Raw genomic sequence first — 23,278 nt, 5'->3', positions numbered from 1 at the left:
TCGTTGAGCATGTCACGGTAACGCTCGCCATTTACTGTAACCGCGGCTCCTCGCTCATTTTCGAAAAAAAATGGCCCGATGATGCCGCCAGACCAAAAACCGCACCAAACAGTGACTCGTTGTGGATGCATTTGCTTCACTACAGTAACGTGTGGATTTTTTGAGGCCCAAATCCGACAATTTTGCTTTTTGACGTAGCCACCGATGTGAAAATCAGAAAAGAAGAAGAAGACTAACCACTTTGGAAATAGGTTTTCCATATTTCCCAATTTTGTTCAAGCGTATAGCGCCCCATTTCGTAAATGTCAAAACTTTAAGTAAATTATGAACACATTTGACATGTCATTTATGTTACCATTCTTAAAAAAATAAGTGGTTCAAAAAGCAAACGCTATGGCCCACCCTGTATATGCCTCTATTTTATGGACTTGGATATAGTGTTTTTGAAATAAATGTATTCATCAGCATCTACTTATATGTATAAATCATCTAGTCATCGCGATGCATTGGAACGTCAATGAAATTAAGACTCTTCCATTCATTTCATTCTTCATTCCATTTTCTTATCTAAATAAAATTTAACTAATTTGCAGACAAATTCGACATTTTGCTACTGGATTTATTCTAGTCAATGACGGACCAGAATAATTTTTTGGATTAAATACAAGCAACTGAACTAGAACATTTTCATACTAGTTTTGCTTTTCCTGCAGGGTGCTTATTTAGTTCTATTTTTGAACTAACACATACATACTTACATATGCAGGCATATAGATTTGCCAATTCTTGAAAAAGTGTCTATAAAAAGCCTAAGCGTATGTGCGAGAACATGCATATGCACATACATACATACATGCATACATGCATATGAGTTCATCTACTTGCGTGTGTTAGTGGGCAATTGATTCTGTTAATTTAGTTGATGAAATGCTAAAATGAATATGCCCTCGAATGAAAGTATCTCCATATGCACTTACACATACATATGTATTTATGTGTATGTATTGTATAAAAATACATTTGGTGTTATTGGACCCCATTTAATTAAACGAATTTTGCATCAATCAACATTTATTTGTGACGTACGAAGTCCATGCATTAATTAGTTCAAAAAAAAGGTTAACACGTGCAGTTATACCCACTTGAATAACGAACTTTGTTTTTTTATAGAATGTAGAATACTTTCGATTATGATATCTGTCAAACCAGCTGTCCAATTAAGCGTATATTTCACACATTCTCCTTCTACTTTTAGTGTAATTTAGTAAATTATTAAGAAAAGGCGTTTGAACAAATTTTAAATTTATTGCTAAACTCATTTAAATCAATTAATTTATTTCAAGAGTTTGCAAAAAAAAATTCAAAGTGTATTTCGCCCGTCTTATGGCATACCTACTTACATTGGCTTCAAAACTGAAGGTGAAGCTAACGGCGTTTTTGTCTTGAGTGAACAGTTTGGAGGCCAACATTTGTTGCACTGATGGCGAGATAAGGCCGGTTATGCTTCCAAAAGTGATAGTTATCAAAAGACGGATAGTTATCAAAAGACTTGGCAGTGATAATCATTCCGAAATGATTTATAAATTTTGTTTAAGAGTTCTATTACTATGCAAGAACAATCGTAAAAACCATAAATATTCTTTAATTGAGGTAAACAGACACTTATGGCCAGTTATTAAACAGCAAAAGGAAAGTCTGGAAGATAAGATACTGCCAAACGTGCCAAGGAGAGTCGCAAATAGAAATTCCAGTAGCAGGCACACTCTGCACATGAAGTACCTTTTGAAATAACAGACAGACTGTAGATTATCTTTCTGGCATTAAATTTTTGCTGCCTGCAGCCTGCACTGCTATAGGCAAAATTTATTATTTTATTATTGCTAATTTGCCAAAGTGTTATGGAAGATATGAAAATGAAATAAAAACTGATGAAACTGATGACGGTTACGATTTAAAAATATAGTAAGAGGGTTGGCTGTACACAGATCAGTTTGGATAGGGAAATTTTGCGTTGTTCAGAAAAACCATACTGCGTTTTCCATTTAATTTTTAAGGAGCTCACTGTGTATTTTGTTAAAACCAAATATCGTCGATGTTTCGCTAATTTATTTATGGAAACAAAAATTCAGTCAGCATGGCCAGATAGCGAGCCACAATTGGCGCGTACACTTCTGTTGGTGTTTGGTCGAGCTTCTCCTTCTGTTTGTGGCGTGCGTCTTAATAGCGTTCCACAAATGGAGGAACCTAAAGCTTTAAGGGGTCCGGGTGGTCTAAATTTTTCAAAACATCGAAAGTATAGGCTTTAAAGAATATAGTGTCAAATTTTTGGAAGATATATCCAGTATCTTGGATTCTACAGCCGTTTTAGCAGGTAGAGTCAGATTCGTCATCAATTATCAAAAAACTATTTTTTTTCGGTTTGGTGTTGTCAAAAAAAAAAAAACTATTGAAACGAATCTTGTGCAATTTTAATATCACAACATCAATGGCTATCGCCCGTACTAGAATCATATTATTATTTCAATTATTTTGTAGTTTTTTGATTAACTGAAAAAAACAATTTTTAGAGTGTCAAATTCAAAACCGCGCTATTTTGTCAAATTTGTTTTTTTTTTCTAGTAGCGGGTCATAGCTACAGTCATACTGATTATTAATTTTTTTGGTTTTTGTGTGTCAGATAAAAAGAAGAGCCAAAATGGACAACACTGTCCGAGTCTAATTTTTCGATAGGGTCAACTTCAGCGCCATTTTAAAAATTTGTGGGGCATTGCCTGTAATTGCATGTACGCACTGTACAACGCATTGATACAACAATCGCAGCGTGTGTGCTGGGCGTAGGGATTGTTGATACAAAAAGGCAGCGTGTATACGTTGCTTTAGTATGTTTGTTCCTCGCATTCGTGCAGGTTGATAGTAGTTGGTGGAAGTTTGATTGTATTGGATAGCAGTTGGTTGTTTGGTTTTTGCTATTTAGTGTTGATTCAGCTAAAAGAGACATTTCTATCATTTATTAATATTTCATTGTATAATAAATATTTGCCTGTACATACACTTAAAAATCTGCCTATAATAATCAATAAAAATATAAATTGGAAAAACCCAAAAATTATTAAAATTAAAAAAACTTTTAAAGAGTTGGCTTAAGAGATCCCGGTGGTCTAGAGCTCGAAAATTTAGAAAAAAAACTTTTTTTTCATTTCTGTATATAAAAAAGTTAAATAAAAAGCCTAAAAAATATATTTAAATTCATTCCTTTTTTATTTTTTTATTGTAAAAATAAATTCCTGAAAATACCTTAAATTTTCGTGCTCTAGACCGCCGGGACACCATTGCCATTGATGTTGTGAACAACATATTAAAATTTCAGATGATTCGGTTGAATAGTTTTTTTTTTTGACGACACCAGGCCGGAAAAAGTAGTTTCGAGAAAAACAAGTTTAAAATTTGAGGCACAGAAGCGCGCGGACCGCTCTCTACCTAGTTAATGGGCTGTAGAAGCTATAATATTGGGAATTTCCGCATGCAAATTTCACAGTATATTCTTAAGATACTAAACTTTTGAAATATTGGAAAAAAACAAAAAATCGATTTTTTGAAATTTCTAGACCACCGGTTCCCGTAAGCTAGCAAGAGCATAGGATTGTAAACAGCTGCTTCTCGTACTAGAAAATTATTGCAAGTGAAAGTTTATTTGCTAAAAACATCCAACTTCCCCTTAAAATGAAATGCCACTTTACGTTTGCAATTTCCACTTCAAGCTTCATTTGCAAGCTTTTCAAGTATGAAGACAAAAAAACGTGATAGTTTATAACAAGTCTTATGAATTGTCACGTACGTGTACAGAACTCATGTAACGGTGTGTGAGTAGAAAATCATTGTACTAATTTGTGCAGCGAGTACAGTGAGCAAAGAAAATGCACCAGTAAGTACCAATATTATTGCATAAATGCGTAAAAATCATGTAGAATAGTGATAAAATTGCAGTAAATAAATATTTTCCTTTGATAACATTTTTAATACTTCAATCAAAGTTATTTCCGATATCATCAATGCCATACCGCTGAAACACCTACTATCGCAAAGCTATCAAGTTGAGAGCAACTTTCCCAATTATTTTTTTTTTTTTTTATAATCGCAGTCAGGCTAAGCAAATTTGAAATGTTTTACCGAAAAGTTTAATTACCTTTTAGGTGTTCATACGAAAGGGTGAAAAAATTACTGCAAAATGCATTAAATAAGCAACTTGCCATCTCTGACCTCACCTTTAGAATTTAATATGCACAAAAGGAAAGTTGGTATTTTCAACTGACGCAATATTAATCTTAATTATTAATTCGACGGCCGCAGTCGCCGAATGGATTGTATTATAAAATTGATTGATTGATTGATTATAAAAAGAGTTTTTTTCTAATAGCGGTCGCCCCTCAGCAGGCAACGGCAAACCTCCAAATAAATGGCGTATACTTATATACAAGGCGCGTTTCATAATCATAAGACACCCCTAATTTTTCAAAGTATTTTAATTTATAGATTGCAGAGGAAAATAAAAATTTTACACATCGATTAAAGTAACAAAAGTTATCTGCTTCATTACAGAACTTAGACTTTTTTTTAATACATCAAGACATTTTTAGGAAAAACGTATTTCCAGGCGTTTCAAAATGATAAAACACTGTTTAATTAATGTGATCGTTTAACAAAAGTATATTTTTTTCGAATTTTTTTTCTGTCGCCTAGAATATTTTAATATTCTATGGAAGCACCATTTGCTTTAGCGACACAACCTTTAGCGACCTTTTTTTCATCGATTCTGCTAATTTTTTAAATAAATTTACATTTAGAGAAGCCCATTCTACCTAAGCTCCCGCTTTAAGCTCGTTGGTGTTATCAAATTGGCGATTGTTGGCGTAAACTCTTCTGACTAACATAACCCAAATGCTTTTTATTGGGTTTAGATCCGGAGAACACGCCGGCCAGTCTATAGTTTCTATGGAGCAATCCATCAAATACTGCATTGTTTCCCTGCTTACGTAGATTCGGGCCTTGTCTTGCTAAAAAACGAAGGGCACTTCCCGATTATCCTGAATAAAAGGAAGGAGACTATTTTCCAAAACGTTTTTGTAGTGCCCACTATTCATTCGCGTTGATTGTTGCTTTCGATGTAAATGCACTCCAAACCATAACAGAACCTCCACAAAGGTTGCGCTTGGAAAATAAGAGGGGGGCGCAAATCACTCCGATAATTTAAAAAACCATCGGGTCCATCAAGGTTCCATTTTTTTCATTTGAAAATTTAACCATTTTAAAAAATAATATGAAATTCGGCAACATTAAAAATGTTCCAAATATCTTACTGTGTCCCATTTGCTGTCTAGGTGTTTTTCTGCAAACTGAAGACGCGCCAGCTTGTGCCATGGCAAAAGATTGGGTCCTTTTCTTATAATGTTAATTTTTTGATAATTTTAAATGATTGCACCTCTGTAATGTACGTCAAACTGTTGTTTTTGAGACCTTACTTTGAACAAGAGCGGCCAAGTTGGCGCAAGATTTAGTCGAGTTAGAAACTTTTCCTATGATTGCTTGCTGTTCTCGACTTGATAGAGATAATTTTCTTCCAACGGGCTTCAAAATGTTATAATTCTTAGGACTCCGTAAAAAATTCCAAATAACACAATGAATTCTGCCTGTTTTTTTTTTTTGCAATTAATTTGATTGACAAGCCTGAATCCTTGTAGGCCAAAATTTTTCCACGCTCTTCTTGTGATAATAGTAAACCCCTCGGCATTTTAGATTAAACTGAATAAAATTATAATCAAAGTCATCCAAAACAACAATCAGCTCCTTCTACTTCTCAAAAGCTTATTTTCGACCAGTGTCTTATCATTACGAAAGGCCGAAAAGACTAGCAAAAGTGGAGCTTCATGGAAAAAGTCAACGGTTCTACAAAATAGAGTTAGCTTTCGTACCAGAAACAATTGATGGGAAGTCTTAAGTATATAACTGTTAAAATGACGCAAAATAAAAGCTACTCCGGAAAGTAAAAGCGAGCTTATGGTAGTTCAAAAATTGTATACCAAAGGTGTCTTATGATTATGAAACGCACCTTATATTAAGGGGGGGATAGGGTTTAGCGCTAAAAAAAAACACTTTTTTGTTGAATTTTTTACAGAAATATGGCTTAAGATACTTTAATAAAATCAGTTACATGTTATTGTACATCTTTTCAATAAGTTTTTAAAAAATATTAATAATAAAATATTGACAAATAAGCCCATGACAGGGTTTTTTTGGAGATATGTTTTTCGAGAGGTGCTCTGCGGTGCCAATCGGCATTCGTCGTAGAATCATCTGAAACCAAAAAAGTCGAATTTTTCAGTTAAAGTATGACGTAATGCTCCCCCCCCCCCCCCCCTCCACATGAATAAATTTTTTTTTTCATTTTTGTAGTTTTGGTGGCAAAAAAACGTAAAACGAGCATTTTTGGCGAAAAATTTCGCCATATTTGTAAGTGAAAAACAACATTAAAAAAAAAAAAATAAAAAAAAAACAGTGTGGGAGGGAGGTATTTTTGATTTAGAAAACGTGTGCCAAATTTGAAAAGAATCGGTTGAATAGTTTCGGAGTTGTGATTGGCACCGACTTTTAAGAAGTCGTTTCGGGAAAAACGCGTTTGAAAAAATGACTCTGAGAAATTATCGATGCTCCGCATTCGAGGTAGAGTGCCTACAAAGGCTATAACTTTGAGAGTTCTGCTGCGATCCACTTAAAATTTTGACACAACATTCTTGAAATGATTTACTATAAGATGAGTGAAGAAAAAAATTTCGATTTTGTGACCCTACCCCCCCCCCCCCCCCCCCCCCCCCCCTTAATTTTACTTGTATAGAGTGTATTTGCCCTTACTATTGCTAATTTTTGCCCCTATGATTTCTTCTCATATACAAAACGTTGCAAAATTATAAGCACACCACTACTTTTTTTTATAAAAATACTACAAACAAAACCATATAACTCAAAGTTTTACTCTTTGCATAAAATGTTAAAACAATTTTCAAACTTTTATCAAAACATTAACCTTTTTTACCAAAATTTTTTGTGGGTATGCAATCTTATAGCCCATTGAATTTTAATATAACAAAGTGCAAGTTTAAAGTGACCAAAGAATACCCTTGATTTTTGGGATTTTTTGTTTTTGTGTTGACGGTACTAGGCGCTTTGGCACATACAAAAAACGTCTTACTTTATATAGAAGAAAAGACGTGAACCCTTAGTGAAAAACTAAAATTTAAAGATGAAATTTTGAAAACAAAATTTTTTTTTTTTGTAGTATTATCTATGGTTGGTTGGTTGGTTAAAGTGGTGATTCTTCCAGAATCCAACTAGCGCTTCCGCACCATTTTGTTGCCACCTCCTCGTTACCAACTTGTTTAACGGTTATTTACATCATTACTATATCCAGCCCGTGCCGTTCAGGAGCCTTCAGGTTGTTGACATCTAAGCCAGAAAGTTGTTCGAGATTCCCGAACAGCGGTTTGCCCAGGGTTAACATTCTGTCCTTTCATAGAGCAGGGCATTCACAGAGGAAATGGAAGATTGTTTCCTTTTTCTCCGGTTGTTTACAACTGTGACATTATGTGTTGTGAGGGATGCCCATTTTGGCTGCTTGTTCTCGGATAGACCAAAAGCTAGTTATGACTGCTTTTAGTTTCTAAGTGTCCTGTCGTGTCATGCTAATTAAAGCCGACGATTGCTTGAGGTTGTAGGTGGGCCATAACGTTCTGCTAATTTTGCATTTCGTCTGGTCTTTCCACCTACAATCCGCGACGCGGAGGTATTTTTGACTGCATCAAATGGTGTGAATCTGTCAAATCGTAATTCATGGCAGATCCCCCTCTTGCCAGTTCATTTGCTTTTTCGTTACCTTCAATGTTCCGATGTCCCGGGAGCCAAATTAAGATTACTTTATGGTTTGCACTCAAGCTGGTGCGGCTTTTCCTACTTTGCTCCACCACTTTAGTGGTTGTTAAAGTCGCGTCCAGCGCCTGGATTGCAGCTTGACTATCCGAAAAAATAGCGACATTACCCTTAAAAGAGAAATCTGTGATTAGGAGCCTACAAGCCTCCCCAATTGCCAGTACTTCCGCCTGGAAGGCACTGCTGGTATTCGGGAGACGCACAGATTTCTCAATTTTAACTCTGGGAGAATATATACCAGCTCCAAAACCGCAGTTCATTTTACTGCCTTCCGTATAGACTGTAGTGTCGAAGTTTTTTAGAGAGAATCCCTTATTCCATTCTTCCTTACATGGGAAGAGAGTGGCAAAATTCCTATTGAATGTTATCGTCGGGACGGTATAGTCAGTTCTCACAGAGATTAACTGCGTTTGTCGCAATAGTAGACTAGCATGACCATAAGTTTTTTCTTTCATTCAACCTAAATGCACACATGGCTGCCTTCTTCTTAATATGTAGATCTATTGGAAGAACGTGTGTTAGTGCATTGAGAGCCTCTCTAGGACATGATCTGATTGCACCGACCCTTATTACACAGGCTGATCTTTGTATTCTGCCGAGTAATTTGGTATTGAATTCTCTCCCTAGAGCTTTCCACCAAACTACCGAACCATACGATAAAGTCGGTCGTATAACCGCCTTATACAGCCATAATGTACCTATGCTTTGGTTGAAGACCCCATCTTCTTCCAAGCATACGTTTACAGGCATATAAAGCAATTTCTGCTTTCCTTATCCGTTCTTCGACATTTAATTTCCAGCTAAGTTTGGAGTCAAGAATTACCCCTAAGTGCTTTGGTGATAGTGAGAGAGTTTGTCCGTTAATATTTGGTAGGATAAAAGTTGGTACCTTATATCTGGTGGTGAAAAGCATAAGTTCTGTTTAACGCGGGTTTACACTTAGGCCACAGTCTGTCTATATCTATATCTATATATATAAAGGAAAATCCTGTTAGTTACACTATTTATAACTCGAGAACGGCTGAACCGATCTGGCTGAAAATTGGTGGAGAGGTAGCTTAGAACCAGGAGACGGGCATAGGATACTTTTTATCCCATTGCGTTTCCGTGAAGTCACTATAAAATGTGGTCTAACAAAAACACATCTGATATGGAATAACAAAACGCAAATGACAGCTAAACGTAATTTTGTCTATGGTTAAGTAGAAAATTTGATAATATAAATTTTGTCAGAAATATATAATCACAGTAATTTGTATTCTCTGTAAATCATCATTATCAATGCCGCAACCAAGACGATCGAATCTTTCCCGACAAAGCCGTAATGCAAGAGGGATACGAAACATTGCGAATGAAACGACTGAAGAAGCACAAGGAATTGCCCGTGAAGAGCGCCGCGTTAGTATGGCTCGTCTTGAGAAGAATCACAAGAGCAAAGCGAGGCAATGCGAAATCGTCGAGCGAATAACAGAGATCAACAAGTAGATTATTTTCAACGCACAAGAAGAGAATTATCAAGTGCTGATTTGAATCGAGCAGCGTTTCGATATGATTGCAACTCTGATTACTGCTTGCATCCTAGCGTTTGCATTGGGCCAATGAACGTAGTTAGCGAATGGCGCATTGAAGTTTTCCGGAGAAACGCCCGGATTGTGTTGCCTTGGTGGAAGAGTGAAATTGCCATTATTGACTTCGCCACCTGAGCCATTGCATTCATTGCTTTGTGGCGAAATACCAGAATCATGTCGTTTTCTTGCAAACACTCAAAAATACATGGTTGTTTCCAAATGACCTCATTTGGGGCAGACATTATCGAAGAACGAGGATTTAATCCGACATTCAAGGTATTTATTGATTTGTTTTTGAACTTACTATAATTATTCATGCATATTATGTTTGCTGATTATAAGAAAAATTGTTTATAAATAAAATATACTGCCTTTGCTTTTTATAGATACAAGGACAGATTCACCATCGAATTGGATCATTGCAACCTCTCGAAGATGCACAGCATACATTTTTACATATATACTTCATGGGCAACATGGAAAAACAACATGATCGACGTCAAGGGATCAATGTAAGAGTGCTTTGGAACGCATGCCAAATGATGACTACAAAGTCGTGATCAGAGCAGATAAACGGCATGTTTGGGTTGGAAAACCATCTGCGTTGTTTGTTCTTGCACCTGATAATAAAACAAAAAATGTCGTATATCACAAGGTACTTAACTGAAGAGTGCAATCTATTAAAGCTTCATTGAAATACTTGATTAATAAAAAAATTAACTTAATAAAATAAAAAATCTTCTTTTTTATTGCCTCTAGGGCGGAACAAAGTTCGCCGGGTCAGCTAGTTTTTATATAAAAAAATAATGGTGTGTTTATAATTTTGCAACGGGGTGTATATGAGAAAACATCGTAGGTGTACGAATTAATAGAGGTTAAGGCAGGTACTTATATTACATACTTATATTACATTCTAAAAATTCCCCCCTATGCATTTGTGAAATGCTCGTAATAAATTTCTAACAAATCCCTTAAATGCGCATAGGTACTTGTCATGAATTCTATTTCGTCAGTCGCAACTAGCTAAATAATTTAAGTGCTTCTCGCAATCTATTGTGATTTATTCTCATTGTAGCTGCATACAGAAATCGTACATGAAATGCAATAAACAGAGCAGTTCAAAGTCGCCATGTTGCACTTAGTGATAAGTGAGATTAATTTGCATTGCTGTGATTAATTCGTAAAGCGTAGAAAAATAAAATGAAATAAATAAGTATGTTTTTGCGCTGAAATATTGTTATCAGGCATGTTTTGTAATTTATAGCAGTTATATAACAATCGCCTGTAACAGCTGAATGAATTGAGTTACATATAAAAATAAGCACATATTTTATACAGGGTGTTTGAAAAGTGTTGAAAGCGGCACTTATTGGCTTACTGTAGGGATCACAAATTCATACGCCATTTTATTATTCCATCTCTCATTTGCATACAATCAACTGAAAATGTCAATTCATTCCTTATTTACGATCGAGTAGAATAATTGGAAGGTGGCACTTTGAACTAAAGGTCTCTTCTGAAGCGTTTATACCACTTGTAAGCAGCTGTTTTCTTTAGAGTATCATTACCGAATAAGTTTCCCAACATTTCTTAGGCTTTCGCATCATTGAACCCATTTTGAAAGCAAAATTTAATACAAACTCGTTGTTGCAAATTCCATCCATTTTTAAAACTGCACGAAACTGCTCGAAAACACTTGCAAAGGTAAAGGGTTTTTCAATAAGGGCGGGTAGATGTTGAAATGGAATAAAATGGCGTTTGCTGTGTAGCACGTAGCGCCGTCCTGCTGGAACCACATGTCGTCTAGGTCCATATGGTTCAATATGGGCCATAAGAAATTGGAAGAGCCACCACGTCTACCGAAAAATGGGCGCAATGCGCGCAACGTTTGCGTTAATAACCACCCATTTAGATAATAAAATTTTATCATTTGAACGTGCTGCTCAATCGTGTAACTTGCCATGATGATTTGGCATAAGCAACTGAATAATAAACAAAAGATTTGACAGATGTCACCAAAACCAAATGGCTGCCACAGGACGCCAAAATCGACCCGCGCCAATTGAAAAACGCTTTAGATTTACTCAAGACGGCGTAACTTTTACAAATGTCCACCAATGGCGGTAAAATTTTACTAGATTAGTTAAGCGGGGAAACCAGTTTAGACTGATCAAAAAATCGACTTTTTTTTATGGCACAAATTGTTAGTATAAATAATTTTCAATATTATTTTATCACAATTAGGTTCATATTCTTAGGAAATTTGTTGTTAACGAAAAAAAAAATGTTGTTGCTTACAGAGAAAAATTGCTAATCGGATGGCGATCGACCATAGACAGCAGACTCTAACGTCACTATTTCCGGTAGAAATGACTTGAAAAAATTTAAGAGTGTACTTAAAAATATAAGTAAAATACTCTCCAAGTTTAAACAATTTCTGATTATTCCTTTCTTGTTCAAAAAATTCACGAAAAATACCAAAATTTCGGTCTGCTAAACCGGTTTCCCTCCTTAATCTCAGATGGCCTAATCTAACCTATCAAAAACAAAAAAAGAACTTAAATCAGTTGAGATCGTCACCTGCAGGTTGTTTCGAGAATTTTTTAATCAAGATGGTGTTCTTGTTTATAAGCCATTTGAGATTGTAGTGTCAGTGTTTTTTACAGTGAAAAGAACCGAATATTTTGCATTGATAAAATTCTTTTTTTTTCGAAGGTTCATCAGAATTTTAATATTCTTCACCAGTAAACACTTACTGAATAACGAAAAAACAGCAGTGAATAGTAAAATTTTACAGATTTATAAAAAGTTTTAGTTTTAGGTATTACAACCAATGAAAAACAAGGGCGCAGCGTATAACAAACGCAATGCAGCGCAAAATTAATCACCCTATCAGAAGATTCAAAATTTTTGCAAATGGCGTCGAACGCCAATCATATTTGATACTTCTTAAGGGGTTACGCCACTCTAGCTACTGTAAAAAAGCAGTTTTTTAAGGATTTTTTTTACATTGAAAGAAAGGTGCCAGGAAAAAACTTTTTAAGTATATTATTAAGCATGTATTTAAGTGTAATTACAAATATTTTTATTGAAAAATATTACAAAATGGCGCCTTTGGAGTGAATCTCTGAACGCGCCCTGCGAAAAAGGCACTTCACGGCAAGCAGTACAACTGACGTAAATGTCCACCTAAACCAAATTAAAAACATTCTTCTCAATCGACGTGAGTATAGCTGTAGAAATACGTACGGGATTTTAGAAATATTGAAATTTGTGTATTTTGCAGATGTTTGAAGTCAAAAGTAGAATTTTTCGTCTAAAATGGAACCGTTAATTGTTTATAAAAATTTTTCTAATTAATTAATAAAAAAATCCGTACGTATTTCAGTGCGGAATAATGTTCTAAAGATCCTTGTACAATTACAAGTGAAAATATTAAAAATTGTTTGTGTTATGCTGCTTGCCGTTTTGAAAAATCACGTTTTGAGATAAACACGCTTTAAATTTGAATAGTCGGTTCAGAGACGTCAGAGGCGCTCGCGCAAAAGTGCGAAATATTAGAGATAAACATTTTTTTCACGCATAGGACTTTTTGTTTTATATTCTAAAGAGTTTAAAGCATCTTTTAAGCAAAAAAAAAAAATTTCGATATTTTGAAAATCCTAGAGTGGCCTAACCCCTTAAGTAAACAGCTGCAGTACACAGATAAGCAATGGAGCGCGCAGAGGTCAAAATGAAGATTTCAATCACTTAAAATAATTTTTTTTATTTAGTTTTAAAGACAAAATTGTATGATTCATTTTGCGCCACCTGTTATTTATTGCACTGGTTGGGTTCGTATTATTTCTCTCTCTCGGCGCGCCGTAGCCGCATGGGTTGGTGCGCGACTACCATTCGGAATTCACAGAGAAAACGTCGGTTCGAATCTCGATGAAAACACCAAAATAAGAAAAACATTTTTCTAATAGCGGTCGCCCCCCGGCAGGAAATGGCAAACCTCCGAGTGTATTTCTGCCATGAAAAAGCTCCTCATAAAAATATCTGCCGTTCGGAGTCGACTTGAAACTGTACGTCCCTCCATTTGTGGGACAACATCAAGACGCACACCACAAATAGGAGGAGGAGCTCGGCCAAACACCCAAAAAGGGTGTTCGCGCCAATTATATATATATGTATGAGGTTATGATTTATGTTCTCTTTGGATAAGCTACATATACGAGGTGTGTTCAAAAAGTATCGCGAATTTTGTGTTTTTTCAAAAATTATTTATTGATTCTTGTCCCCTTCAAAGTAATCGCCATGAGATATTATGCATTTGAGCGAACGTTTTTTCCAATCTTCGAAGCACTTCAAAAAATCATTTTTTTTTTTTATCTTGTTCAGCTTCTCCTTCGATGCCGTCTTTATCTCGTCAATCGTAGTGTAGCGTTGTCCTTTTATGGGCCTCTTCAGTTTCGGGACCAAGAAAAAGTCACGGTGCCTGTGGCATCATTAGTGTGTTGTTTTTGGCCAAAAAGTCGCGCATAAGCAACGATGTGTGAGCAGGGGCGTTATCGTGATGCAAGAGCCAATTTTTCTTCCACAAATTCGGCCGTTTTTGGCGGATTGCGCATGACTTGCAGGTAATATTCCTTATTGACCGTTTTACCCTGTGGCAAGAACTCATGATGCACAACGCCCCTGCAATCGAAGAGAACGGTAAGCAAAACTTTTACGTTCGACCGAACTTGGCGCGCCTTTTTCGTTTTTCGGTCTTGGTTCGTGAGGCAGCTTTCATTGAGATGATTGAGCTTTGGTTTCCACGTCATAACAAAAACCCACGATTCGTCATCAGTTATGACTCTCTGGAGCAAATTTGGGTCGTCGCGCACAGAGTCCAACATCTCATTAGCAATGTTCATGCGATGCTGCTTCTGGTCGAAATTGAGCAGTTTTGGTACGAATTTTGCGGCGACCCATCTCATGCCCAAATCATTGAAAAAAATCGAATGGCACGAGCCAATCGATATGTCTAGGTCCTCAGCAACTTCTCTAACGGTGATTGGACAATTGGCCAATACAATTTTCCTCACTTCATCAATTTTTTCGTCTGTTGAAGTGCTCGGGCGTCCGGCTTTCGGTGACGCTTTTCGTCGTTCACATCTTCTCGGCCTTATAAGAACATTTTGTACCACCGATAAACGTAGCTTTGGTCCAAAGCAGCTTCTCCGTATGACACAGTCAACATTCGGAATGCGTTCGCGCACTTAATTTCGTTTTTCACACATAATTTGATTCAATTTGGGTCGAACTTTTTAGTTTCTTTTCTATAACTCACTTAAATTAATTTTTTCATTTACATATGTTCTGACTAAATAAATTTCTTAAGAGAAAAAATAGATATTATTATAAATAAATAATAAATATTATTATAAATGAATAAAAATAAAGAAAAAACATAGCCATTTAGCTGATTTTTTCATGTAAAGGCCAAAAATGGTGATATTTTTAAATTGGGGGACATCAGAATTCGTTTTAGAGGTATGATTCCTTCGGCAAAGTTTCTTATTTTGATCCCTAGAATACGATTTTCACAGAGCAATGAGCGATTTTTAAATCGACCCGCCCTAATATATATATATGTAAAGTTTATACCGCAACAAAAACCATTTAACGCAGAGTTTCGAATTTTGTATAAAATGTATGAAAAACGGCGAATTTTCATCAAAATTTTAAATTTTTTAATCAGAATTTCTGGAAAAATTTCGAATATACAGTTTTGTTCAAGGCGAATATATTAAAGGTGATATTTTTTTCTTTTCGGTATCTGTAAATCAGCTGATTTGTTTTTTTTTTTCTTTCGCCGTGTCCATGCGGCTGTCAGCCCAGAATGAAACAAGGCGAATTTATTCTTTGTTTTCTACTTTTCCAATACTTTACTGGAACAATCAAACCTACAAAACATTATTGTTGGTCTAGTGCCACTACCTTTAATGAATGCGCCTTGGCTTTGTTATAGCAAAGTGCAATTTTGAAGTCGTTCAAAGTTTGCGTTGATTTTTGACAATTTTTCCTGCCGACGGTGTTGGGTGCTTTTCTCCATATAAACAAATATTTCGAGTATATAAAAGCCATGCTAATCTTTTTTAACTTGGATACTATAAAAAAAAAATATTGAAAAACGAAAAACTTAAAGCAATTATGATAATAATAATTTTTTGTTTTTTTATAATTCGAATCGCAGTCTGCACTTGCAAACTACGGCTGTCGGCTAATAAAAAAAAGCAATATGCAGCTTCTGTCTCAGCATTCATATAATCATGCCATGCCTAATATCCGGATTTCTGTTCACTCAGTTACTCAAAACTTGTCGCATAAATATTGCGATTTTATCAGTTGCTAATTGACTGTAATAACAATTATTTATTTAGCATTTATTTACAACGATGTAGTCAAATATCAGAACATTCACAAGTTGGTTTGATAAGGAAGGTAAATTACTCATCATTATTGAGTCATAAGCGAGGTTCGTCTAGACATAATGTAACCACTTATGTATATTCAAAATACAAGGTCCTTCAAGTTCAAGGTTACTTTTTATAGTTTTATATATTGGGTTGGGGAAAAAGTAATGCCGTATTTTGTCAATTGAGCGCGACATTTAAACATATCTTGCGTTGTACTTATTGCATCGGGTCACCCTAAACGGCGATTTGAAGACGACAATCTGTACTACAAGTGTCTCTTTGACAGTGTTGTGATCGTACGTTTCAGTCTTAAGTTATAGCGCTTCAAAGATGGAGTCCACCAAGCAAGAAATTCGTCATATTTTACGTTTTTACTACCTTACAGGTAAAAATGCAACGAAGGCGGCGGCAAAAATTTGTAAAGTTTATGGGCCTGCTACTGTAACGATTCGCACAGCACAGCGTTGGTTCGATCGATTTCGTTCTGGTGTAGTAGATGTCGAAGATGCACCCCGTACTGGTAGGCCAATCGTCGTAGTAGTCGAAACTGATAATATCGTTGAAATTATCCAAAGAGACCGGCATTTGGAACCATTTGCAGAAGATTGTATTCCAAAAAAAGCTGGATGTTTGGGTGCCACACGTGTTGACGCAAAAAAATCTCTTGGACCGACTCAACGCTTGCGATTCTCTGCTAAAACGGAACGAACTTGACCCATTTTTGAAGCGGATGGTGACTGGCGATGAAAAGTGGATCACGTACGACAACGCCAAGCGAAAAAGATCGTGGTCGAGAAGCGGTGAGCCGGCCGAAACCATCGCCAAGCCCGGATTGACCGCCAGGAAGGTTTTGCTGTGTGGTTGGTGGGATTGGAAGGGAATTATCCACTATGAGCTGCTCAACTATGGCCAGACCCTTAATTTGGTCCTCTACTGTGAGCAACTTGACTGTTTGAAGCTAGCGATTGACCAGAAGAGGCCAGAATTGGTCAATAGGAATGGTGTTGTGTTCCACCAGGACAACGCTCGTCCTCACACATCTTTGATGACCCGCCAGAAGGTACGGGAGCTCGGATGGGATGTCCTATCGCACCCCCATATAGTCCGGACCTGGCACCAAGTGACTATCATCTCTTCCGGTCCATGCAAAACCCCCTTGGTGCTAACAAGTTGGCCTCAAAAGAGGCTTGCGAAAACTGGTTGTCTGAGTTTTTTGCAAATAAGGAGGGGAGTTTTATAAAAGGGGGAAAATGAAGTTGCCTTCTAAATGGCATATTTGACTTGCATCGGATAATTCTAAGTACGTTAAATAAAGCGTCAAATTTCGATCACAAATGCGACAACACCTTGTGGCCTATTGTTGCAAGATGCTTGCTAAGGAAATTTGACAATTGATGCTTTGAAAGGTGTGTTCGATGGAAATGGTCCAAAATAATGTGCAAATATTATTAAAAAATTTGCCGATTTTTACGGCGATTAAGCGAGCACTTGACGGATATTTGAAGATTATCTCCAATTATTGATAAATTTCAGAGCTTTAAAATATATTGAGGAGGTTCGCGCAAGAAAAAATATCTAGTTGTTTTTCTAGTTCTTTAAACACAAGGAGGATAGATTACAAGGTTTGGCCATCCGAAGCAAAATTGTGAGAATAATTTCGGCTGCCAGGTCACCGGAGGCCCGGATGTAGAATTTTCTCATTCGCACGTTGTTCAGGCGACAACGAAGTAGCATGAGCGAAAAGACTTGCATAACACCAACACAGTTTCTGTAATTTTTATGACAATTTGTGAATCACCTCATTATACAATATTGTACCTGCTGATACTATTTTTGTGTTCGCTCTAGTAATATACTGGTGATTTGAGGTATCGATCGCAATAGTTGACATTCCTTTGAAGCGTAAAGATCCTTTTTTATCTGACTTCAAAATGTCTACGTTTGTCCCGAAAAAAACAGCGTTTGCGGGAAGTCATGCTTCAATATTACCTTTCAAAGAAAAGTGCAGCTGAAAAGTGTCGTATATTGATCAAAATTTACGGAAATCTGGTTTCATCAAATACAAATTGTCAGGCGGGGTTCGACGCTTTCAAAGTGGCAATTTCGATGTGAGCGATAAAGATCGTGATACTCAACTACAACAATTATTGGAACCCTTGCTGATATGTCTAAAGAGTTGGATGTTGACAGATCAACCGTCGGTAAACGTTTGCACGCGATGGGAATGGTCCAGAAAGTAGGTAACTGGGTGCCACAACAATTGAAGGAGAGGGATATCGAGAGACGTTAGGTGACGTGTGAGATGCTTCTTGCTAAATTGGCCTAGAAATATATTATTTAGATGGACTGAATTGGGAAATCTTGCCCCACCCGCCGTATCCCCCAGACATTGCACCCTCAAATTAAGGGGTTACGCCACTCTAGCTACTGTAAAAAAGCAGTTTTTTAAGGATTTTTTTTACATTGAAAGAAAGGTGCTAGGAAAAAACTTTTTAAGTATATTATTAAGCATGTATTTAAGTGTAATTACAAATATTTTTATTGAAAAATATTACAAAATGGCGCCTTTGGAGTGAATCTCTGAACGCGCCCTGCGAAAAAGGCACTTCACGGCAAGCAGTACAACTGACGTAAATGTCCACCTAAACCAAATTAAAAACATTCTTCTCAATCGACGTGAGTATAGCTGTAGAAATACGTACGGGATTTTAGAAATATTGAAATTTGTGTATTTTGCAGATGTTTGAAGTCAAAAGTAGAATTTTTCGTCTAAAATGAAACCGTTAATTGTTTATAAAAATTTTTCTAATTAATTAATAAAAAAATCCGTACGTATTTCAGTGCGGAATAATGTTCTAAAGATCCTTGTACAATTACAAGTGAAAATATTAAAAATTGTTTGTGTTATGCTGCTTGCCGTTTTGAAAAATCACGTTTTGAGATAAACACGGTTTAAATTTGAATAGTCGGTTCAGAGACGTCAGAGGCGCTCGCGCAAAAGTGCGAAATATTAGAGATAAACATTTTTTTCACGCATAGGACTTTTTGTTTTATATTCTAAAGAGTTTAAAGTATCTTTTAAGCAAAAAAAAAAAATTTCGATATTTTGAAAATCCTAGAGTGGCCTAACCCCTTAAGTGCAAACTTTAAATGCAAAAGATATTCAAACAAAAAAAAAACAATACAAACTCTGAAACGTAGTAACCGCCGACTATGGCTAGTTTTGATCAAGACGAACCTATTAAAGTTGATATCAATAGACCACCTGATTTGTTCTTTTTCTTGCGCCGTGTACATTACATGTCAGCATGACGAAAAGCCGTTACATTCGCACCAACGTCAAATGCCTTTAGCTGCAACTGGATGCCCGCTGTTCAACGTAGTTCGTCTTTTTTATTTTTTGCTTTCGTACAAACTTTTGACGTGACATTCTAATATACAAAGCGTTAAAGCAGGTCTAGTGCCACCACCTTCAATGAATTCCCCTTGGTTTTTGAATTAAAAAAGTTAAAGTAAAAGTAAGCAAAAACAATGCGCTTTTCAGAATTTTACTTACCCTTCAACTCCACCGAAATATTTCATTGTTTCTTATCCAAAAGCAGATATCAGTCAATAATAAATCTTGAGGCTTTACGACGCGCTCATAACCTGTAGAAGAACAAATAAGAGAACATGGGAAATATTAGAAGGTGGAAGTAATTTTGCTTAAGTCAAGCCGAAACGTGATGTATAAAGCAACTGACTAGCAACAAAAATAATTGAAAATCATCATTTTTCGGGCCTCTGACTACCCCTAACACCTTAACAAGTTCATGCAAAGAAACTACACTTATTTTTGCTGGTTAAAAAAACAACTGAATGCAAAAACAAAAAAAAAACAAGGCTTTCCGAAGAATTTTCAATGCATGTAATTCGAGTAAGCATAAGAATCAATTTTGCAGCAATAAGCATTAAAACTCTTTTGGCAAAAAAAAGGCACTGAAAAATAATTGGTCTGAACATGCAATTAACTGGTGGCTCATGTAAAAATGTGCACGTGAACTTGCTCCAACTTATGCAACAACATGTATGGTATCCCTTTTCAGTGAGTAGAATGAGAGCAATGGCATACATACATACATGCATACATACATACATACATACATACATACATACATAAACCGACTCAGGAAATTCTACCCGTCAACTTTTGGATTTTTAAGTGATATTTGAAGCATAAAACATTTGCTTTGAAATACAACTCAAGAAAAGTTGGATAAATATGTATTAAATACCGATTTATTGATCACAAATCAAAAGCAGCTACATACATATGTAAGTCCAAATAAATTTTTTTGTGAAAAGTCCACATGTATGTACTTTAATTACAAGTAAAGTTTGTTACCATTGACTTGAATAAATACGCCAAATAAATAATTAACTTTTGATATGATTTATTTATTTATTTTTTAATTTATTTTTCTTTCTTTTCATAGTTCATTGAAGGTTTCCTCACTTTTGACATATGATTTTTAACACTCCCTTAGAAAAAGTGGCATTTAAGAAGGTGAAGAAACTGGAACAAATTAAGTCCTTCTTGCGAAAAATGGTAGCGAAAAAGTATTTTTTTACTTAAATGAAAACATACTGCGAACGGCTTACAAAATAAATTTTAATTAATATTTGAATGTAAAAGCATCTTTAATGAGCAATGTAATTATACATATAATATTTAAAATTTATGTGTGTAAATAAATATATTGTACAAACAGAAGTTATTAGCGGAAATTAACAAGTCTGATATTAAAACAAAAAAATATTTCACTTAATCCAAGATTACATTTTCTGAATTAATTTCTAAATTCAAAACCGATAGCGAAGTTAAGTAGTTTCGCCAATATGAAGCTAAGCAAAGGAGGGTCATATTATTTCTTTCATAAAATAAATGGATTCATCAAACTTTCCTAGCAGCGGTTGCACCTTGACGGGGAATGAGTGACAAGCCCTCGAGTGTATTTCTGCAATGAAAAAGCTCCTCATAAAAAACTATCTGCCTTTCGAAGTATGCTTAAAACTGTAGGCCTCTCCATTTGTGGAACTTCAATACGCACACTACACATAGGAGGAGGATGAACGATTATGCGCCATCTATACCTATATTTATATTTGTTATCGACGAGAGAGATCTAAAAGTTCAACTCAATGGTTCTAGGAACAGCCATTTTTATTTTAAACTTGCCCTCAATATGAAGGTGTGTCTGCAATCTTTTGATGTGTGTCTACAATCTTTGATGGTTCATTAGATAGCTAATAAAACTAACTACTAGATAACGTTCAAAATTGTTTATGTTTTATTTTGACTAGACACTCAAATCGAGGGAGCAAAATAAAAAAAATCCCAATTTCTCTGCGACTATCTTACCACTTATAGAAATTGGGTTATCTAATCTAACAGCGTCAAATTTTAAACTAAAACAGTTCACTATTTCAGGAGCTAAAGTTGTTTGAACTCAGTCACAGAATATGTAAAATTATTTTATGGATAGCGAAAAATTCGAGCAGTCAATTAAGCCATAAAGTCTAAAAAGTTCGGTATGAAGTTTTAGCTTTAGCCGCATTTTGTTAACAAATTGCGCACTATTTTTACAAAGATCCTTATATGCCACCAGAAAAGCAAAATATAAAAATACAACCTAAAAAAACCGTGGTGGGTCAATCAAATAGCTAAGCATAGGTCAAAATAATGATTTCCATCATTTAAAATCGTTTTTTTTTATTTAGTAAAAAAGTTATATTTTTATCCGGCCAAGAACTGGCACTTCAGCAGGATTCTGCGTGCATATATGGGTATGTTTATGCTGCTACAACAACAAAAATAAACTGAGACGTATGAAATTATATTAAATCTTGGGAAGCGGCTATGCACGAGTACGTCAGCTTAATCGAAAAAGGGTTGGAAACAAGAAAGTTCACTCTTGGTGTGTTTGTGGACATTGAAGGAACTTTTTTCAATGCTACCTTTGACTCTATGTGCCCTTCCATCAGAAGTTATGAAGTAGAAGAAATCAGTGTCAGATGGATTCACTCTATGCTATTCAAAAGACTGCTTACCATGGATAGAGAAGGCGATGAAAGAGTCAAGGTTGAGGTTAAAAAGGATTGCCCACAAGGCGATGTACTCTCACCCCTACTTTGGTGCTTTGTTGCGGACTCTCTTCTTAATGATCTCCAGGAAATTGGACACATCCAAGCCTACGCTTACGATGTGTGCGTATTAATGTCAGGACGATCACTTGAAGCTATATGCAATGAAATGCAGGTAGCTCTAAATAAGATTGAGCATTGGTGCGAATTGCATGGTCTTTCGGTGAATCCTATAAAAAGTACCTCAGTGCTTTTCACTAGGAAACGCAATATGGATGGCCTGTTGCTGCCCACATTGAAAGGGATAAGACTGCAACTGTCTTCTGAGGTTAAATATTTAGGATAGTAAGCTTACCTGGAAGAAGCACGTCGAGCAGAAGGTCTCTCGAACACTAAAAGTAATCTGGCAGTGTAAGAGAACCTTTGGCAGGAAATGGGGTCTAAGACCGGCAATAGTACATTGAGGGTACATCACCCTGATTAGACCCATTATTACATACGCCTCTGTATTATTGTGGAAAGCTACAATGGAAGGCTACAGAGAAGTGTGTGCTTGGGTATCACAAGTGCCATGAGTACGACATCTGGTGATGCCCTTAATGCCACCGAAAGGATGCGATGAAGGCGAGGTACAGGCTCAAGTTAAACGGAGTCTGAGGAAATGAAGAAAGCACTGGCCACTGTCAGATATACCATCAGACTGATCTCGATGCCAATGGACAATCGGGTGCCTGTCGTTAGCTTCGGTAGGAAGTATGATGTTTTGATCCCAGATATAGATCAATGGTTAAGTGCAGAAAACTTATTAACGGGATATCAGCACACTTTCTACACCGACGGATCCAAACCCAGTGATGGTAGCGGATCTGGATGGTACTTAGACGAAGACACTAAGTACTCCTATGCCACAGGACAGATGGCCACGGTATTATTTACGGAAGTCTTTGCCAAGTTGAACATGGCATACTGGATATTGAGGCGGGGTAGCAGTATTGGAATTCGTAGTGACAGTCAAGCTGCACTGAAAGCCCTTGCTAACTCAGGCTGCTGAAATTAGTCGGTGAATATAAGACAAAACTGAATAGCGTTGAAAAACACAACAAAGTTAGTCTTATTTGGGTGCCTCTACATTGTGGTATTACAGGGAACGAGTTAGCTGATAAACTG

General features: G+C 36.1%; 1 protein-coding gene across 4 annotated transcripts in view; it reads right to left on the bottom strand.

Annotated features, from left to right (window-relative positions):
* LOC129239054 (N-acetyl-D-glucosamine kinase) overlaps positions 1–23,278 on the bottom strand; it is a 51,899-nt gene that overhangs the window by 19,328 nt on the left and 9,293 nt on the right. For all 4 annotated transcript variants that reach the window (XM_054874351.1, XM_054874334.1, XM_054874343.1 and 1 more), the window contains exon 2: positions 19,545–19,636. In XM_054874351.1, the coding sequence (XP_054730326.1) occupies positions 19,545–19,570 (26 nt within the window). In that variant the 5' untranslated portion in view covers positions 19,571–19,636. The remainder of the gene's footprint in view (positions 1–19,544; positions 19,637–23,278) is intronic.

The sequence above is a fragment of the Anastrepha obliqua genome, chromosome 1 (genome assembly GCF_027943255.1).
Source record: "Anastrepha obliqua isolate idAnaObli1 chromosome 1, idAnaObli1_1.0, whole genome shotgun sequence".
NCBI classification, from domain to species: domain Eukaryota; kingdom Metazoa; phylum Arthropoda; class Insecta; order Diptera; family Tephritidae; genus Anastrepha; species Anastrepha obliqua.
This window is presented reverse-complemented; position numbering and strand designations above follow the sequence as displayed.